The sequence below is a fragment of the Hydra vulgaris genome, chromosome 15, assembly GCF_038396675.1.
Source record: "Hydra vulgaris chromosome 15, alternate assembly HydraT2T_AEP".
NCBI classification, from domain to species: domain Eukaryota; kingdom Metazoa; phylum Cnidaria; class Hydrozoa; order Anthoathecata; family Hydridae; genus Hydra; species Hydra vulgaris.
The window spans coordinates 18905001-18928387 of record NC_088934.1 but is presented as its reverse complement, the minus strand read 5'-3'; the positions used below and the strand labels follow the sequence as shown (position 1 = coordinate 18928387).

Here is a 23387-nt window from a genome sequence, read left to right as displayed (position 1 = left end):
TTGCTCTTTTGAGCTGCAGTTTTTGCTGGACTTGCAAGGTTGTTTATATACTTGATTTAATTAAAGACTTTGCGAGAGATAACTTTTAATCCTTTGTCTTTTGTCTATAAGTTTAATTTTTCGTTGCGTAATTTATGGACAATCTCTTACCATATTTCATTACCTCCTTAGATATAGAAACATCTATGACTGTTTCATAAAGAATATATGATAAATATGATGAATATATAATAAATATGACGAATTATGATAAATGTGATGAATATATGATAAATTTGGTGAATATATGATTAATATATATATATATATATATTTATATTTATATATATATATGTATATATAATAAGTATGATGAATATATGATAAAAAAATTTAATATAACTGATTTTTAAAAATTAGGTAAATATTCTAATTTGCAAGGAAATTCACAGTGTGAGGTAGCATCTCGGCTAAACATTTCAAGAGCTGCAATACAAAATGTCATTAGACTAGCTACATCCTCAAATTGTACTGCCACAGTAAACAATAAAGGAATGCACACAAAAATCAATTGCTGAAAGATGTTGTTGATTACAGTCCACATGTATCATCTGTTTAAATACCACATGAAGCAAGACAATGTGGGACTGACATCAGCTTAAGAATTATTAGAAGATGTTTATCAAATAACTTCAAGTTGGTAGTAAGACAACTGGCAATAAAACTTCTAATGATTTGTAAATAACTTTGTTTGAGTCACAAGGATATGATGTTCAGAGAGGAGTAAATTTCAAGGTGTTTATGGCTCAGGGACTGATTATGAATGATGCCCTGTAGAAAAGCATTAGGACCTGAAATACACCATTAAAACTGGCAAACACCTACCATCTGCAATGGTTTGTGGTGCTATTACTGCAAATGGGGATGCGGACTAAAAATATGTAAGAAAAGAGTCAAATTTAATGCAGTTTATATAAAGCAGAGTATATAAAAGCTCTAGAAAGTAAGATTCAGTTCCTCATAAACATCAATGGTGAAACTGTGTTCACCACACAGTTGCTCCTCTCGGCGTCATGTCATACAACAAGTTCAGTAAAGAAGTTATTTGCTAACAACTTCTTATTGACTGATCTTCAAACTTACCTGATTTGAATCTAACTGAGAACTGTTGGAACCTTATGAAAAAGAAGGTTGCAGCTCACTATCCAACAAGCAAAACTGATCTCAAAAATGTCCATAAACAAGTTTGGATTAATGAAATCTCAGCAGGTTACTGTAAAACATTGATCAGAAGTATGCTGGCATGACCTGAGGCAGTCCTCAAAAAGAAAAGATATCCCATTCAACCACACACACACACACACACACACACACACACACACACACACACACACACACACACACACACACACACACACGCACACACTTTACCAAGCCATTAAGTAACAATTATTTTAGATTTATAAATTAAAAAATTTTTTTTAGATTCTACTTGGATTGTCTGAAATTGGGACTGCTCTTTTAGATGCGACTTCTTTTATTGAAAAGATTGCTCAAGGTGTTTTAGATGCTGCAAATAAAGTGCTTGAATTTGCAGAAAAAGCAACCAAAGGTTTGATTAACTGATACCATAAAATTTAGTAAATCTAAATTAAATCGAAATCAAAATTAAATTTTAACATAAAAAGTTTTTTAACATAAACAGTTTTCATTTTTATGAATATAGATTTATAACAATTGCTATATACATTTATAACACTTAATAGTTATTATAACATAATATTATATATTATTTATTACACTAAAATAGCAATTCTCGATTTACCTATGAAAATTATTGATGCTGCTTCATCATATATTACCATTCACGAGTTTTGCGTTTATGGGAAGATTGATCCAAAGGAACATGCTTGTCTTGGAATAAAATTTGATGTGACTTTATTAGCAATGAGGAAGCAGTTTGAAGGTATATATTTCAATAAAGATTTTTATTATTAAAAACTATATTTTGATAAATTATGTTTATCTTAATATAGTTTCATAATAAATTATGTTTATCATAATATAGTTTTATGATAAATTATGTTTATCTTAATATAGTTTGATGATAAATTATGTTTATCTTAATATAGTTTTATGGTAATAAAAATCTTTATTTATGTTTAAACTAAATTTTGTTCACATAAATTAATATACCTATCTTTTGTTTACATAAATTAATATACCTATATGTATATGTATATGTATATATATATATATATATATATATATATATATATATATATATATATATATATATATATATATATATATATATATATATATATATGTATGTATATTTATATATCAATCTATACCTAAGGGTTATGGCATTTTTATATTCTCAGTTTGTTAAATAAAAAATTTTGGTTTAAAGTAGCTAAAAATCATAGGTTTTCTTGACTTTTTAAAAAAGATCACCCTCACCCCTCCAATGATTAACCCTAATCTTTGATATCACTAAAAAAAAATTTCTTTAAAAGTATATCAACCTGAATGCCAAGAAAATCAGAATTTTAAAGAGGTTTCAAAAATAAAAGTAGTTTTAAATAAAAATTAAATGTTATTTATATAGACAAAACACAACATTTTTAAACTAAACTTTATATGGTTATTTTTTCATGACATTTTGTAATAATTTTTTTCACCATGTTTTTTATAAAAAATAGTATAAATTTTATAATTTTAATAAAGTATTTTAGTGTTCTTTATAAAATTTATGTTCTATCTACTATAAAATATATAGATATACAGTTCTCTATTTCAATAATTGGCATCAGACTACTGATCAAAGCATTTATATATATATATATAACTTTACTTGGTATACTTTAATTTTACCATAATAAACAAGCTTAATGTCCATATTTAAAAAAGTAAAATGTAAGATTAGAAAAAGTTTGAAAGTTAAAAGAATTTTTTTTAATATTAATAGAGTGCTTGCCCAAACAAAAACCTTTAGTTGATGTATTTTCATGCTGCACTTAATTTACCTTTCGTGCATCTATCCCAAAATAATTCAGCTTGTAGATTAAACACAAAATACAAGAGCAATTTTTATCTGACATTTTGTAGCCATAATTTTTTCACCATTTTATTAATAAAGAGTATAAATTTTATAATATTTTATAAAGTTTCTGATATTTTAGTAAAGTTTTGGTTTTTTAGTGTTCTTTATAAAATTTATAGTCTATATCTAAAACCCCTAGGTGATGTATTTATGTTCTGCTCCACTTAATTTAATTTCAGTGCACCTATCCCAAAATAATTCAGCTTGTAGGCTAAAAATAAAATAAAAAAATAAAAACATGTAAATTAAGTAAAATGAATTAAAATAATAAAAACAGTATAAAACAATAAAAAAAATAACAACTATTAAATAAAACTATTGTTGCATTTTGTAATTTTTTAAAAAACAAATAAATTTTCCTCAATTATTTTTTTTAGAGTGATTTAAAATTTGATAATTTAGAGAAGGCATCCAGAAAGACATACAAAAAAATGAGTCAAGATTAATAAAATTCTTGCAATTTTTGTGTTTTTAAAGATGTTTATAGTTATCAAAAGCTCTGTCTGAGCATAAGTGTTTATGAATCCTTGTTGTATAATTTCTGGTGGTTTCACATAAAAATCTAGCATTACAGCAAAGGCAACCTTTTATACAACAAAGGATTGAAGCATTTTTAAGGGTCATTTTTTATTTTAAATATCCAATTTGAAAAGGCATTAGAACAAATTTGATTTTAATATTCTTTTAAGAATATGAATGTATTTACTAAGCTATTGTTGGAGGGTATTTGAAGATTGATCAAGGGTAGTTTAAATTATATATCGACATATATTTTCTTTTTTTGAAGAGTTTCTGTAGTGTGAATTTGATAGTCAATTAAGTTCGACATTAAAACATTTTTTTAAAGAGTTCAACATTTTCAATATCAAGATGAAAGCCAATAACTGTTGATTTTGAGGGCTTTATCAATTAAAGTTATCCTGAATTTTAGTTTAATTAATACTTGTAAAGCTGCAAAAAAAATTTATAAATATATATATATTATCACCTAGTATATAAATGAACAGCAAATATATATATATATATATATATATATATATTTGCGATATACATATATAAATAAACAGCAAATATATATATATATATATATATATATATATATATATATATATATATATATATATATATATATATATATATATATATATAGATCTATAGTTTGTTGGCTTTGGGAAGAGCGGAAGGAAAAAAGTGATTCTTACGCCAACATATACGACACTTTTAATTACTTTTAACTTTCATCCAACATTTCCGTGTTGGACGAAAGTAAAAACCATTAATTTAATTACAAATTAATCGTTTTTTAAAAAAACCACAAAAACGCAAATTTAATTGACCAGAATGTTTTTAAAAACATTCTGAATGTTTTTAAAACATTTTGAATGTTTTTAACAATATAAACAATGTTTTTATTTTAATTTTTTTTAATAAAATGTTTTTATTTTTATTTTTTTTAATAAAATGTTTTTATTTTTTTTTTTTTTTACTGTAAATCATGCGCGGAGTGTTGCTACATCGGCTATCTTATAGCCTGACTCGCAAGGGAGTGCTGCTACATCGACTGACAAATAGCCTGACTCGCAAGGGAGTGCTGCTACATCGACTGACAAATAGCCTGACTCGCAAGGGAGTGCTGCTACATCGACTGACAAATAGCCTGACCCGCAAGGGAGTGCTGCTACATCGACTGAGGGTTTGGTTGGGGCAGGCAGTCTATCATTATTAAAAAAAAAAAATTCCGGTCTTGCATTTTAATTTTTACTTTTTGTCAACAAAATATGGAAAAAACTTTCGGACAACATCTAAGGGTTCTATATATATATATATATATATATATAGAACCCTTAGATGTTGTCCGAAAGTTTTTTCCATATTTTGTTGACAAAAAGTAAAAATTAAAATGCAAGACCAGAATTTTTTTATTTTATTAATTGATAGACTGCCTGCCCCAACCAAACCCTCAGTCGATGTAGCAGCACTCCCTTGCGGGTCAGGCTAAAAGATAGTAGATGTAGCAGCACTCCCTTGCGGGTCAGGCAATTTATCAGTCGATGTAGCAGCACTCCCTTGCGAGTCAGGCTATAAGATAGTCGATGTAGCAACACTCCGCGCATGATTTACAGCAAAAAAAATAAAAATAAAAACATTTTATTAAAAAAATTAGGAAATAAAAACATTTTATTAAAAAAACAAAAAAAAAAACATTGTTTATATTGTTAAAAACATTCAGAATGTTTTTAAAAACATTCTGGTCAATTAAATTTTGCGTTTTTGTGGCTTTTTTAGAAAACGATTAATTTGTAATTAAGTTAATGGTTTTTACTTTCGTCCAACGCGAAAATGTTGGACGAAAGTCAAAAGTAATTAAAAGTGACATATGTGTTGGCGTATAAATCACTTTTTTCCTTCCGCTCTTCCCAAAGACAACAAACTATAGATCTATATATATATATATATATATATATATATATACACATATATATAAACATATATATATAAACATATATATATATATATATATATATATATATATATATATATATATATACATATATATATATATATATATATATGTATATATATATATATATGTATACATATATATGTATATATAAACATATATGAATAACATATATATACATACATATATAATATATATATGTTTATATGTATATAGATATGTATGTATATATATATGTATACATATATATATATATATATATATATATATATATATATATATATATATATATATATATATATATATATATATATATATATATATATATAAATATATAAATATATATATTTCAAATAATTAAAAAAATTTTTAAAAATTTAAAAAAACATGTTTCATCAATATCAATAAACAGTATAAATAAATATCATAAGGTATAAAAAATTAGTTACAATTTCTGTATATGAACAATTTTTTTTTTTTTGACTGCATTAAAAATTTAATAGTTTTTACAATAGTTACCATAGTTACATTTTATAAAATAAATAATTACTGTGTAATTTTACAAAAGATTATACAAAAGGTGTTAAGTAATTAATGATTAACAAAATAGGAAATAAAAAGATAATATATATATAAATATAAATGTATATATATATTTTGGTAGGGTGAAAATTACTTATTTTAAAAAGTAATGTTTTTTACTGTTTGAAAAATATGATTTTCAAAGCTTTTATAAAATTTCCTTTGGAGTTTAAAGTAATCACATATTCTATCAATTTGTCAGTTGATGTAGCAGCACTCCTTGCATGTTCATGAGGTTGGAGTTGTTATAGGGTTAAAAAGCTAGTCTAAAAAATAATTTCCTTTACAAAAATTAGGTTAATGATATTTTTTTATCTTTAACAATAATGATTATGTGCTAACCTTTCTAGAATACAAAAACAACCAACATTTTTTATATTTACTCAAGAAAACCAAAAAAACAAAAAACGTTCCAGACTATTAAGTTGCATTTTTTCTGATTTTTAAAAAATGATTAAGTTAGTTTCCTCAATTAATTTCTAACCTAAAATTTTCACTCTCTCGCAAGCCATTGAATTAAATGATACCTTTGCAAAGGTGTTCGAGCCAGAAGAAATAGATAAATTTGATATTGCTAACAACAATTATGATCCTGCCACATTTCATGTGACTAATGAACATGATGTCTATCTAGCATTAACAAAAATTAAATCATCAGCTAGCGGACCAGACAATATCCCTGGAACAATTTTAAGAGATCATACCACCATTTTGGCTGCCACCCTTAACACTAATCTACAATCAAAGCTTTGCTCAACATAAGTTTCCATCCGCATGGAAAAAAGCTCTTGTAATTCCAATTAAAAAAAAATCTGGTGAATTTTGTCCTATCTCAATTCTTTTGTCCTATCCTATTTTGTCATATGTCATATAATTGTCATATGTCATATAAATGTCATATGTCATATATTGCAGCGCTGCAAAGATATTAGAGAAAATTGCACTCAAGCAGTGGTTGATCTTTCCTTCAGAAAAAGTTTAATCCTTCTCAATTTGTCTTTGTGCCTGGTTCTTATAATGGTACAACTAGTGGACCTTAAACAAACTCCTAATTTCAGGTAGGTATGCTTGATGTATTAGTATTGACTTTAAAAAATTATTAACAAAATCTCTCATCTAGCTGTCCTTCTTGCAGCTAAAAATGATTTTAAATTACCAGACACTGTTTTAACATGGATTGAATCATATTTACTTCACCGCTCTCAAAATGACAAGAAGAAGTTAATAATTTGCTAAGTTGGTCATTAAGTACTAAAATGTATGTCAACAATGCAAAAACTTTTTGCATTGTTGACATACATTTTAGTACTTAATGACCAACTTAAACAAAACTGATTGATTTATCTTTAGAAGGTTCTAAGGGTTTGCCAATATTTGTTGCAGGCAGTAAGTTAGAAACCCAACCTTTGCTCAAATTCCTTGTTGTGAACTTACAAAATGGTCTGAAATGTTGTGCTGGAATGTCTGCTATCCGTTGCCTGGCATCTTTTGGCATCCCTCCTGATTTAATATGGAAAACTTATCTTGCCTTAGACTTTTTACATATGGTTCATGCTCGGCCCGTGTTTTGCGATACTTCTAACTCCTAATTTAGAATATTTTCTACCATAGAGAAGCATGCAGCAATTATATGTAACAAGCGCCTATGTTCAAATCAATCCTCAAAATGTCTTGAAGGCATCTGCCTCAAATTAGTCAAAAAAAGTTGCTAAATTGAATGATCAGCCTCTTCGACCATTGTTTTTAGTCAGACCTATAGTGCAAAATCTTTAATGTAAGGTGCAACTTCTGCACCAAAATATATATATATATATATACATATATATATATATATACAGTCTTGGCCATAAGTTTGGAACCGATGAATTTTTTTCTCATAGGAACGTTTCTATGACGCGTACGGCATTTAACTGCTGCAGCATCGTGTTTATGCAGCATCAGTTGCATAGTTAAATGCCTTCGCGACTTCTTAATCGTTGCAAAACGTGAATCGTGTAACTTTACACCGCAGCAGAGCATCGTGAACAATATGACCCTCATTAAGCTGCATTATACACTGTTCAATGCCTAAACTATCGTTCCCTTGAACTAATGTTTACCTGAACTAATATTCGGTTGAACTAATGTTGAAATATACTTACTTATATTAACAAACTATACATTATATTTTAATCAATTAATTAGCTGATTTACATATATATTAACTGCATATCAGTGCGAAAGGTAAGGCTTAACTTCTTATAAGTATAAAATTAATTAATTTATCCTTTTATTGTTATATAAGAAGTAAAAATATGCAAATAAATCGCTTTATTTGTATAAATGTTTGCAAATTATCATTCAATAATATATACTATTCATAAAAATAGATCTATTAATTTATAATTATTTATATTATTAGCAGTAAGTATTCTACATTAACATGTACAGTGCGTAAAATGACTAGAAGTATTGAATTTTCGAAGGAGAAAAGGGCACAGATGATGATCCTACACCAGCAGAATTATTCTCACAGTAAAATAGCTGGTATACTGCACATATCTAAGTCTGCTGTCACCAAAGGCATTGCAAGAGCAAAGCAGTTGGGCACTCTGGAATCCAGAAAGAGGTCTGGACGACCTCGCATAACTTCTGCCACAACGGATCGGGTGATACATCGGCTTGCTGCTGCAAATCCAACATGGTCATCTCTCCAGATAGCAGTAAATTCATCACTTCCTGCCAGTACAAGAACAATCAGAAGACGCCTTTTGAAGGAATTCAAGCTGCCATCATGTCGTCCAGCAAAGAAAGCCATGTTAAGTAAAAAGAATATCCGTGACCGCTTGACATTCTGTCGCAAGTGCAAAGACTGGACTGCACAAGACTGGAAAAAAACTATGTTTTCAGATGAGTCAACTTTTTCTCAGTTTGCCTCATATATCAGACATGTTAGGAGACCTGCAAAACAAAGATACAACATCAGGTATGTTGTTCCCACTGTGAAGCAGGCGCCTACCGTTATGGTGTGGGCAAGTTTCTCGGCATCAGGTCGAGGTGGCATATGGTTCATGCCAAAGAATACAACCATCAATGCTCAAGTTTACCTTGGGATATTAAAGGAAAAGTTGAACACTCACATGAACATTCTGAAATGTAAGGTATTTCAGCATGATGGTGCACCCTGCCACAGAGCAGCAGTTGTAACCAACTGGCTAAGACAGAAACATATCGAAGTCTTGGGTCCATGGCCTGGCTCAAGTCCTGACCTAAACCCAATAGAAAACATGTGGACAATGATTAAGCAGAAGGTTGCTGCCACAAATCCAACGTCAGAGAAGTCTCTGATTGATGCCATCAAGCGTGTATGGACAACTGCCATAACCCCAGAATACTGCGCGAAATTGTCCGATTCAATGCCAGCGAGAATAGCAGCAGTACTGGGTGCCAAAGGACATTATTCAAAATACTGATACCATTTTTTACATGACAGAATATTTACTTGTATATAATATTTAAAATAAAAATGATTTCAAAAGTTTTTGTTGATATTTTGGGTATAAAAAGTGTAATTATATCAAAAAACCTAATCGGTTCCAAACTTATGGCCAAGACTGTATATATATATACATATATATATATATATATATATATATATATATATATATATATATATATATAATATATATATATATATATATATATGTATATATATATATATATATATATATATATATATATATATATATATATATATATATATATATATATATATATATATGTATATATATATATATATATTTTAAAAAAAAAGAAAAGATTTTGGCCCAATGCCAAACTCTCATATATATATATATATATATATATATATATATATATATATATATATATATATATATGTATATATATATATATATATATATATATATATATATATATATATATATATATATATGTATATATATATATATATATATATATATATATATATGAGAGTTTGGCATTGGGCCAAAATCTTTTCTTTTATTATTCTTATATATATATTTTTCTTTTTCTTTTATAATGTAAAAATATGTTAACAATTTATTAATGTAAAAATAGTTAACAATTTGTTATCTAAACACTCTATAGTAGATATATATATACATATATATATATATATATATATATATATATATATATATATATATATATATGTATGTATATATATATATATATATATATATATATATATATATATATATATATATATATATATATATATATATATATATATATATATATGTATATATATATGTATATGTATATATATGTATATATATATATATATATATATATATATATATATATATATATATGTATATATACATGTATATATATATATATATATGTATATATATATATATATATATATATATATATATATATATACATATATATATATATATATACATATATCTGTGTTTGTGTGTGTGTCTGTGTGTATGAGTGCATGACATAGTAATACTTTTTTTTTTTTAAAGGAACAATTTGCTTAAACTTAAACATTTATGATTCATTGGGTTCAACTGCTGCTAAACAACGCGTACCAGAGATTGAAGACTTGGATAGCAAGACAGCAAGCATTAATGCTGAAGTTGGAGATTTAAGTGGAGAAGCAAAAAAAGTAATATTTTGTGCAACAAAAATTTTTTAAATTTACTTTACTTAAACCACTTTTATGAAAAAAGCTGGTTGCTTTGTTTTTTTATTTTTATTTTATTTTCCTCTTTTCAACCCCTTAAATCCATTTTAAAAAATTATGAAAGCAATTTTATCTTATGGAGTAGCAAGTTAAAGACTATACTGCTATAAAAATGGGTGTTGTTCGATCTTCAGGCCAATTTTTAGCACTAAGCGCAGTAATCAATTTAAATTTAGTTAAATATTTAATTAAGTTGAAATCAGTTTAATTAAATATTGAAATATTTAATTAAAGTACACAAAAAGTTTTTAATAAAGTTATTAAATATTATTTTAATAATAATTACTATTAAATATATATTTAAATTTTTTTATATATATTTTACATATATGTATATATATATATATATATATATATATATATATATATATATATATATATATATATATATATATATATATATATATATATATATATATATATATATATATATATATATATGTATGTATGTATATATATATGTATATATATATATATATATATATATATATATATATATATATATATATATATATATATGTATGTATGTATTTTTTTTTTTTAGATATGCGTTTTTCAATTGCAAATATAAAAAATATCAATAAAATTTATATTAAAAGTATAGGTTATAGACTATTTGTCAGTTAAAATCTTACATTATATAACTGACATAGGTCATGTCAGTTTTAAGCAAAACAATTTTTTATGAATATTACAAAGTTCAATACAATGCTCAATTTCTCCGATTATTTTAGATATCTGAATTCTCTGATCCAGCATACACCCTGATGCAATGCCCTGATCATACACCCTGTTATACTCTTTAGTTTAGTAATTTCAATAAGTTTTCGTAGTTAAAAATAATGATGCTTTATCATGGCTTAGAGTTTTTTTAAAAATAAAAACAATTTAAGATAAATAATAACTTCTTGTAATATTATTCTTGTTATATTAAATACTTAATAACTTCTTGTACTTTCACCCAATTAACACCAAAACATTGGTATTCAAAATCTAACTAATCTAGCCTAAAACCTGAATTTTTTAAAAAAATATCAGCATAAGGATAGTTGATCCTTTTAAAGGGGTAAAGGAGCATACTTGATCTCAATGTCCAAAATTCTCAAGGTAGAAAATGGGGGCACTTCTGCATACTAACTAATTCCCCCTGAAAAAAAATTAAAGAACTTGCTTAGCAGATAGCTAAGGAAATCATTAAGAAAAGAAAAAAAAACTTAAAAATAGTGAATTTTTTAGTTTGAATGATGACAAGGATGATCTTTCCAGTCATCCGGATATTAGCTATAGCTCTAATTTCCTTTCACACTATGAAACCGTTTCCTTGCTTATTAACACTTTTTTTTTTTTAGTAACTTCCAATTTAGCAGTTGTTGCTTGTTTTAGCTTTGTTGTAGCTTATTTTGCCTTGTTGTTAGTGAATTAGAATTAAAAGAAGAAAATAATTGTAAAAATTACATATTTGTAAGTACACATTATGCTAACATTAACAGACATTCCTATGTGTTTCCAGAATAATTAAAAAAGACTAGACAGTACAATACAATCTAGCTCTGAATCAGCAACAACATTTGACACTAAACACTGCCAAATAATAAATTTTCAAAATGAAAAATCTAAAAACTATAAATGAAAAACATAAGAAAATAAAACATTTGTGTAACATTCACCTACCTTACCTTGAATGGGATGTTTATCAGTTTTAATAAGCAAACTATTAAATGATCTTGTTTTTGAACATACAAGATATAGTTTAGCATGAGAGAAACATTTTTTTTTTTAATTATACACTAACTCTATCAAATGTTCGACCTAGATTTTTATTGTCATTAAATATGTCAATCTGACAGGAAACTGGCAATGTTTTAGAACCAAGTTAAATTTGATGGAACCAGCTGAATTTGAGGAACTAATACCTGTTTACCACCAGAAACACCTGTTGAAATTTCTGCATCAATATAATTATTTTGAAAAGCACAAACTTTTATCTGGTGCCATTGTATAACTCAGTTTTGAGATCTAAATTTCCAATTAGCATAATTACTCAACAATTTTTAATTTTAAACAATGAGGAGGCATACCTTAAGGAGTTAAGCTGTTTAAAACCTCAATAGAAATGTCATTTCTTTTATTAATGTTATCATTCCTAATTTGATTAGCACTTAAATAAATTTTGACCTCTCCAAGTAGACTTTCAAGCACTTTATTATTGATTAAAAATTAAACCACATTTGATTTTTAATTGAATGGATTTGGATATTGTTAATTCGGTATAAAAATCATAAATTTAAAATAATCTTCTTTTTCAGCATTTTGTTCAGCGTCTTGATCAGCATCTTTCAACAATTTTTTCATTTTTCCTAATAATGCACTGAGGCAGTATTTCAATGCATCCTTTACAAGGATTTTCCTCTTTGACAGGTATTGTTTGACTACCAAATTTTGATAGCCATTGCCAAAACTCTTCTTCCTCATTATGTACTCATATATTTTTGCTTAATGCAAACCTTTGCACCTGTTACCATGTAAAGAACATTTTATACATGATTCTACAACTTCAGCTGGTTGCCCTCTTTTCACAACTAGCAGTATTTGCTAAAGTCATCATCAAAAAGAATGACTTTTCCTCTAAATAGAAAGTTGTTGTTGTAAACATCTTTTAAAAACCTATCAACCTATCAATTACAGTTAAGATATGATTCAGTTGTTATCTAATATTTGGATAGGAAGTTTAAATATGTCATGCGATGTAGGTCCACTTGTAAGAAGAAATGCTACTATGCCAGTCCATGCAGCTGTAGCTGATTTAAAATCACTACTTATGGTTTCAGCAATCAAACACAAATTATAAGTAAATGTTTTTTAACTACCAGCTGGTCTATCCATGAAAAACAATCAGAAAATCAGAAATGTTTATTTTCTACACTTGGCTGCACATTAAGTGCAGCAAGAATAGCATTACATACATTCAATTAATTGGTATTCTTATTCGATTGACTTTATCAAGTAATCAAATGAACAATTCATCAACATTTTCTAGATTAAAATCTATGAATTCATCAATAGTAGGCAGATTATAATCATCCAGTTTTTACCTCTTTAGTTAATGATCTTTTTTAACTTGATTGTTCAGCTATTAGAAGTGGGACTGAGTGGCAAAGGAAATCATCCAACATAAAAGTTTTTATGTTTTCAAAAGATTTTCAGGTTCACAAAAGATCTAATAATTGAAAAAACTGTCTAATTTGCTTTGGCATGCATTAAAACTGTCTTAAAAAAGAGTACTCTGCCATTCAATATCATCTTGCAACAAGCCAGTTAAAATGTATGCTTCACCAAGCATTTCAACAACACTACCATTAACAGCATGTACATCCTCCCATGATATAGCTTCTTTTTTAAAAGTAACAAAAGTACCACAAATTGGTTTCATGAAACAATTTGTTAAAGCACTGAAAACTTATAAATGATAAAAAATTTGTTAAAACAATAGATAGCAAGAAGAAAACTGAAGGGTTGTTGTTTGCGGATATTGCTAAAAACTATGCAGATTTAATTAACAGAATTGAATATTTACCTCGCCATCCAATTATATCATAGCTCTGTTGGAGCCTTTGGTTAACTAATTCTATATCAGGGTCACAAAACCTTATAGATGTTGTCCTATATTGGGAAAGCATTTTTTATTAACTTTATTAAAGTGTAAAAAATTAATAATATGTTTGTATAATGTTAATAAAATGTAAGCCTTCTGTGATCTTGGATGTAAATTAAATATTTGCCTTGGTGATGCAAGTGAAGAATAAGGAGAGAGATCTTTGTTACAAAAGTAACAAAAATTTAAGAAAAATAGTTATCAAGTTGGAATATTATCAAGGGAATATCTACATATGAATAACTACATGCTGCTTTATTTTTGGAACTCAACTTAAACCTTAAGGTGTTAATCACATTAAGCAGTATAATCTAAAGCAATTGTTCTGCTCCTTTAAAATTCACTAACTGATTTTCAGGAAGATAAACTTTAAGGCAGATTATAGTGTGTGACATTTGACTTATGGGATACTTGAATAATTGCCACAAAGCTTCAGTTGCACCAGCCTAAAGACAATCTAAAAAAGTGTTTATCATGAATAATTTGTTCATTTATCAAAATGTTTGCGCAATCATGCGCCTTGTGTATGTATTTATACAAATATTTAACAGCCTTTACAGACATGCTTCAACATTAATGTGGGCTTGATATTTCTTTGATAACCACAGATTGTAAGGTACCACATAAAGATTATCTACATTTTTTTCTTTAATATTTAAAACCAAGCAGTTATCATGATGCCTACCATGACATATACTATTATGAACTGCTACTATGGTAGCATTACATTTTTAGGATTTGTTTTGCTACATACTCCATCTTTCATGCAGGGAGAATTTGGATTCAATGTACCACATGGACCATAAATTATATAAGTTTTAATAATGTCATAAAGTTTGCGGTCTAAACTTTCTGAAGATATTAAATCATTGATATCGAACTTATCATCATTTGCAAAGTAAAGTAAAATATGGACATCTGGCAAACCATGCTTTAGAAATTCATTAACTTGAACATGGGTTGCAACTTTCCCTGATAAATCATACTTAAAAGTATCATTAAGGGGATTATTTAGTTTGAGTTTAAATATTCTTGTCAGATGTCAGATCTATCATTTGCAGACTAACTTGAATATAAATTTTCAGTTATCTGTTGTTTTTTTTCTTTCAGTTATCACTCCATTTTTTTGTTTCTAGTAAAATAATAAAAAGACATGATTTACCATTTTTTTATTGATAGCCATAGCATCTTCAAAATTTTCTTTTAAACCTCTAGGATTTCCTACATAAGTTTATCATTAATCATCTAACATCATGATCATTTCTAAGGTTGTTTAAATTGTTTTGTATGGTATCATACTGCTCGCTTCTCAGATTTTTTTGTTTATTTCTGATGAAAGCAAGACACGCTCTTTAATTTTAACATATGCATCAACAGCATTTTGCTGAAATAGTTTCTTACCATAAAGTATTGAACAAAAAATATTTCTTACTGAAAATCTATAATTGCAAAACTAAGATAATGTAGCATGATTTCTAACCAGTGTTACATTTTCAGGTTTTCCTTTAATTAATTATGCCAAAGGATCAAAGTTGGCTTAAATATTCTATATAATTTTTAGGGGATGACCTCTTGGGTAAATAATAACTTTCCTGGAAGCAGTTGGAGCACAATCTTCAACAAATACAACTGAAACTTCATTCCTTGTCAAGCAGCATTTTGTACATTATGTAGATGATTAGTTTCATCTTACCTAGGCCTATCTCTTTCAGTTCTGCAACAATTTTTTCAACTCACCCAACCACATTGTCTTTATTTAAGTTTAAATTATTTTTGCTCTCTACGCAGTGTTTTGTACATTTTATTAATGATTAATTTCACCTAGCTAGAAAGAAATATAGCCTAGCCTATTTCTTTCATTTCAATTGCAATTATTATCAACTCACTTAACCACATTATCTTTATTTGGGTTCAAATTAAGTTCTGCTTGCCAAGCAGCATTTCTTACATTTCGGCAGCAATTAATTTCATCACTCCGAGCTTTATCTCTATCATTTTGGGGAAGATTATTTTGAAGCTGCCTATTAGCATTTCTTCTAATAATCTCTTCAAACCATATGAATTTCAATTTCACTATTATCATGAATTTCAATTTCACTATTATCATGAATTTCAATTTCACTATTATCATTAAAAAAATTACCAGTAGTTTTACTATTGTTATGACTGTAGTAACAAATAAATTTTGTTACTACAGTCATAACACTTCAGAGTTTTATAAACTGCTCTGAAGTGAACAAAAGAATAAAGCAAGTAACTTTCATAAATCACCTTTATTTTAAAAATTTCAAAAAAAAGAAACTAAATTAAACAACTAAAGACAAAATTGAATTAAATAGAAATATTTATAAACAAAACATTTATAAACTAAAGTTGTAAAAAAGATATTTTTAAGAACGTATTTGTAAAGAAATAAAAAAAAAAACAAATGATAATATCCAATCTAAATAAAATAAAAATAAACAAAAACCTGCAATCTTATAACAAAGATATTATTTGCTAATAAAAACAAAAACATAACATTAAATCTTTTGTTTCTAATCTTTAAAGTGATTTAATAGATTAGAAACAGAGACAATAAAATAGAAAAAAAATAAGATTCGTTCTCTTGCGATTTAAACATATTTGATTTCAAGGTTGTTTAAGTTTTAGAAAAATGTGATGCTCCATTTTTTTGGTCCAGATTGTTTCATAATTTTTTCTGTAGAAAAACTAGTCGAGTATGAAATTTTCTTTTCAACCCGAACAACTCATGTGTGCAACCCGAGCCTGAAATAAATAAAAATATTTATTTTTCAAACCCAAATAAAAAGCAACATTTTTTTTTTTTGAGTCTTTAAAGATTAAAATATTTTTTTAAACTTTTTTTCAAGTTTTGTGTATAATAGTTTAGACAATTTAATACTCCATTCACACCAAACCTGCACTTAAATAAACTGGATTTTAATTGTGTCTTATTAAAACAGCATCATGAGGTTGTTTTATTTAACTTTTACACTTTCTGTGTGAAATTAAAACCAGTTGTAAATTTGATGTGAATCAGAAAATATAAAACGTGTTTAAAATACTACTATTAAATCTTGTTTAATTTTCGGTGTGAATGGAGTATAATTTTAAATAATCTGTTTTAATCAAATATTTTTAAATAGTGAATAATTAAGATCAACTTTGTTCTAGGTTGATAGTGAATCGTCTCGTGTTGAAAACGAAGTTAGCTCAAAAACAACTTCTCCTATTGAAAAGCGAACTACTGTGCTAACCAAAGAGCAGTTGTATTACCATAAACTTGCTTATGATCCATTACCACATGTGCACCTTCGTAGTCAAGAAACCATGAATTTTTTGAAAAATGTTGAACCATGGAAAGATCATAGCTTTGAGGAATTAGGTGCTAAAAGACAAGAAACAACAAAACCTTTGATTTTTGCTACTAATTCTAAACATGAAAAAATACTTAAAGAAGGTATAAAAAAGCTAGTTGAGCAAATAAAAAAACATTACAAATAAATTCAAGTAAAAAAATGCAAGCTTTGTATTTAAGAAATGTATATATATGGAGTATATATAAATGTATATGTATATATACGTATGGATTTTGTTTTACCATAGTAAAGCTTTCAATTTTATACTTAAAAATGAATTTCATGCATTCTTTCAGAATCCCCAAATGCTTGCCAACAGCAACAAAATGTTATTTCACGATACCAAACAATGGCAGATGGTTTTTATTCAACCCTAAAACATATAAATAATGCTCGGGATGCATATTTCAATCAGAAGAAATCATACTTAAATCATATAAGATCCATGGATGATATGATACGTAAAAATTGTAAGTTTGTTTTGTTAGTTGTAAGTTGCACCAAAAGGAATTTTACTTTTAATCTTCCTTTTCATTCAAGAAAGATTTTTTTTTAATTCATTTATCTTACTATTATCTACGCAGAAAGCAATAGATAGTTTGATCTAATCTCGATAATTGTCACATATAAAGTATTTTTGCATTTCATTGTTAGAAAATATCAAGACTCACAAAATATATATATACAGTATTGGACAAAACATTTGCAACCAACATCCAACAATGCTAAAAAGTGTTCCTAATTTTACATGTCTTAAAAACGAAACGAACTATACTACCACAGCAAACAGTTCAGGAGTCTGGAGTCATAGCATGCCATGACATGAGCAATCAGCTGACAGGTGACAGCACACAGGCAGAATTTCGTTGACAAGTGCCATTTTACAGTGGACAAAACAAGTGCAACTTTTTTGGTTGTTTCATTTTCTTAAGTCTGGTCCGTGTCAATGTCACAGAAGTTTTTTAATAATTAAAGTAAGTATCCAGAAGTTTCCAGAAGTTTCTAGAAGCATGCAGAAGCTTCCAGAAGTTTCCAGAAGAAGCATCTGGAAGCATCCAGTAGCATCCAGAAGTATCCAGAAACATTCAGAAGCATCCAGACGCATCCAGAAGCATCGAAAAGAAGCATCTAGAATCTTCCAGAACAGGTTCACACAGGTTCATTTTATTATATAAGAGACATGTAAATCGACATGTAATTCAGTCAGTATATGGAAGTCAATCAGTCAGTATTATCAAGACAGTTTATCGAAGTGAGTTTTATCAAAGTGTTTTATCGAAGAACATCAATACAAGAAGTGAAATACAACAAGTGTTTCATTACATCAATACAGTCCACATCCAACCAAGATGTGGTGTTCCACAGAGCATTATTGTATCATCACAAGGTAAATGTAACACGGTAAGCCTTGAGAAGCGTGATTATTCATTTTTATTATTTTTATGACTTCAAGTGCAAAAATGGCTCCCAACAGTCTTGGATTGGAACTAAGAAAGAAAATTATTGGCGATTACGTAAGTGGAATGTGACAAAAAGTATTTGTGATAAATATTGCGTGAAAAAATGGACCGTATCAAGACTATGGTCCAAATATTGTTCTACGGGGAAGTTGGCAGCAGATAACAAAGGTGGAAGACCGCGTTCCACCACTTCTAGAGAGGATTCTATGATCATCAGATCCGTTAAGAAGGATCCCTGGATATCATCAGTCAAGATACAAAAGCAATTAGAGCTGCCTGTATCGGACCGAACAATCTGACGACGTGCTGTTGAAGCCGGATTGTTTTCTCGACGCCCTGCAAAGAAACCGCTGATTTCACTAAAAAACCAGAAGAAAAGACTCCTGTTTGCTACACATCATATTGACTGGAATGTCGATGAATCGAAGTTCAACATCATTGGGAGCGATGGCATTATCCGTGTACGTTGACCGGTCGAAAAACGCCTCAATTTACATTACTGCCATAAGACCGTGAAGCATGGTGGAGGCAATGTAATGGTCTAGGGGTGTTTTTCTGCTGATGGTCTAGGTCCAATACATCAAAACGATGGAATAATGGACCGTTTCATGTATAAAAATATCCTGAAAGATGTTATGTTACCTCATGCTAAATGGAATATGCCAATAAAATGGGTTTTTCAGCAAGACAACGATCCGAAACACACTGCAAAAGTAGTCAAGCAGTGGTTTCAAGACAACCACCTAATGGTGATGGATTGGCCGCCTCAAACTCCGGATCTCAACCCTATCGAGAACCTGTGGGAGATCTTCAACCGCAGAATTAATTGTGAAGGTTTTTGTAATAAGGATCAACTGTTTGAACAAATCCAAAAGGCCTGGGCAGCGATTCCACAAAGTTTCATTGATCACCTGATTGAATCTATGCCTCGAAGATGCAAGGCTGTGATCAACAACAAAGGATTCGCGAGGAAATATTGATAGCGAAATACAGCTTGGTCAACATTTTGTCGAGTTGCACTTGTTTTGTCCAGAAGGAAATCAACTTTTTTAAATACTTTTGATTAATTTATTAATTTTCGTGTACAAATAATGAACTTTGTGATGAATAAAACTTGAAGAACTTTGTCTCTAAACAGTTACATAGTTATTTCTCTAAATTGAAAAAATGCAGCACTTTTATATAAAGAAACTAAATTAGCATTATTTGGTTGCACTTGTTTTGTCCGATACTGTATATATATGTATATATATATATATATATATATATATATATATATATATATATATATATATATATATATATATATATATATATATATATATATATATATATATATATATATATATATATATATATATATATATATATATATTATAGAGTGTCTCTTATTATTCCATGCATGTTGCTTGTTTTTGCATTATGTCATAATTTAAAAAGCAAGACCTGTTTAAAATAAAAACCTTAATTTAAAAACTGTTTTCTCAAAACAAAACCCAAAAATGAAACACTTGTTGTACACACTCATTTCACTTATTTCTAAATAATTCAATCAATAAATGTACATTTCGCTGTGTATAGTAGTTTTAAAAAATGAGCAAATCAAGAAAGAAAAAAGTAGGAATATCACATTAACTTTACAGATTCTATCTGTTGACCAGATTTTTCATCTATTAGGCTGGCATAGATGTATTTATAATACATTGTTTCCAGTTTAGGATATTGAGTGCTGGTTCTTTTTGACTCAATACATGGGTTTTGCATGTGTCTATTTTTATGACAAGGCAAATCATTCTATTATCTCCTTATGAGGGTACAACCTAAAGTTCAGTTTTATGGTTCTGAGGGCAGCTGTTGTCTGAGGATAGCTGTAAAGTATCAGAATACTAACAGTGCCATGTTGCGCATGAATGGTGTCCTTGTTTTTACTTTTAATACCCATTGTCAAGGTCACACTTGGAGCCCTTTGTTATGGTTTAGGGTTTTTTAATAGTAATGAGACAATTACTTGGACTATTAAATAGTGTTATGGGTACTCTCTGTGCTTTGAATCAAGTTCTTTAACAAATCCAATAATGACTAAAGTACCAAAAACTATAAAACACAAAAAACCATTGTCATGACCAAGTTCTCTAAATCTATCCATCACAGTATTTGTTGTCTTTGAAGTAACTTTTCTTCTGTTGATTCTTATTTTTTGCAAAGTTCACCAGACCTACTTGCTCTTTGTGAGACTAATTAGATTTCAGCTATCTCATCTTGTGATTTTAGTGTTGATAACTATCTTCCTTTAATTTTTAAAGACTTCAATAGTCATATGCTTGGCATGGGCATTTACATTCGTAAGAATTCACCCATTTCTCAGATCAATATCATCTTTCTATCTGTTCTATATCGCTTTCCTTCATCTTAAGACTGCACTCTTTTCGATGTTATTTCTGATCAAATTGACCAAGCCCTTTCTTTTTATCCTTCAGCCAATATCGTTGTTGTTAATAAGTTTAATGCTTACCACACTGAATGACTTGGTTTCAGTGTCATTGACTCTGCAGGCGCTAAGGCCAACAATTTTTGTCTTTCTCAATCTCTTACACGAATAGTCAACTTTCCAATTTTCAGATAATCGGAATCATTCATCTTCTCAACTTGATCTATGCCTTTGACTTATGTTTCTGATCTTATTCTGTGCTCTTTTTCTCCACTTTAATCCTTAGGTGCTACTGATCATAGTTTTATCTCTCTTAAACTATTATCTCATTCTTCTTCATCATCAGAATCCCCCTATCATTATACCTCTTACAACTACCTTAAAACTGACTTGGTTTCTTTCCATGATTATCTTTGTGATAGCCCTTGGGTAGAACTCTTTTGTCTTGCTAACAAATATGTTTCTTATGTAACTTTTTGGATTCAAGCTAGAGTTTTTTATTCTCTCTAGACGGTTCTAAGTCAAACCTCACTCTTCTCAATCGTTTTCCTCTCATTGTGCTGCTGCAATTTCTGATTGTAACCTTTACTTCCATATCTATCATCAAAATGATTCTCCAAAAAATAAATGCTTGTTTTGTATGTAAAAATTAGACTCCTGAGACTTGGAGAATCTTTTGACTGGAGAAACTTTGTCAATGTCTATAATAAAGGCAAATCTGATATTCCTCCTCATTTGCGTGATTCAAATTTGTTACCTCACCTAAAGACAAAGCTGAATGCTTTGCTAAGAACCTCTCAAAAAATACTTTCAAAACAAATTAACAAGTGCTTATCAGAGTCTTGTTTTTCAGCCTACTGTAAACCGGCATTTATTATCCCTATTTTCAAAAATTATGAAAAGCACTCTGACTCGTCTAATCATCCCATTAGTCTTCTTACTATAATAAGCAAGGGTAATAACTGATAGATTTTATTATGCGTTTGATAGATTTAATGAGGTTTAGGGATTTATTGCTCTTGACATTTGTAAAGACTTTCATAAAGTTCAGCATGCTAGTCTTCTCCATAAGCTCTCTTTATATAGTGTATCAGGTAACATCTTTAAGATTATGGAATCTTTCCTTACCAATTGTAGTATAAAAGTTGTCCTTGATGGACAGCACTCTTTTTCATTTCCTGTAACTTTAGGGGTTTTTTAAGGTTCTGTCCTTGGCCCTATACTCTTTTTAATTTGCATTTACAATCTTCCAGAAATTCTCACAGCTAAGGTGCTGTTGTTTGCTGATAGTACTACTATTTATTCTTGTCTTGATAAGAAGCCAACACTCTCTAATTGCTTAGAGGCGGCATTTGACACTTTCTTACTCCGGATTCTATACTCTATCTCTATAAATCTCAAATCTGGCCTTGTATGGAATACTGTTGCCATATCTGGGCCGGATCTTCTAATGATGCCCTTTTTCTTTTAGGCAAGGTGCAAAAACACATAGTTAACATTGTTGGCCCTGCTCTTGCAGCCAACCTTCAACCATCATCACACTGCCGTAATGTTGCTTCTCTCTCTCTTTTCTGCAAATACTATAATGGGCTTCAAAGAGCTAGCCTCTCTTGTGTGATCTAGTAAAATTT

At 28.4% G+C, this 23387-nt stretch overlaps 1 protein-coding gene across 1 annotated transcript in view; it reads left to right on the top strand.

The window, feature by feature from the left end:
* The window catches only part of LOC136072053 (uncharacterized), a 96439-nt gene that overhangs the window by 62703 nt on the left and 10349 nt on the right, over positions 1-23387 (top strand). The window contains exons 23-27 of the mRNA XM_065820109.1: positions 1465-1591; positions 1790-1945; positions 10634-10776; positions 17684-17969; positions 18165-18338. Of these exons, the coding sequence (XP_065676181.1) occupies positions 1465-1591; positions 1790-1945; positions 10634-10776; positions 17684-17969; positions 18165-18338 (886 nt within the window). The remainder of the gene's footprint in view (positions 1-1464; positions 1592-1789; positions 1946-10633; positions 10777-17683; positions 17970-18164; positions 18339-23387) is intronic.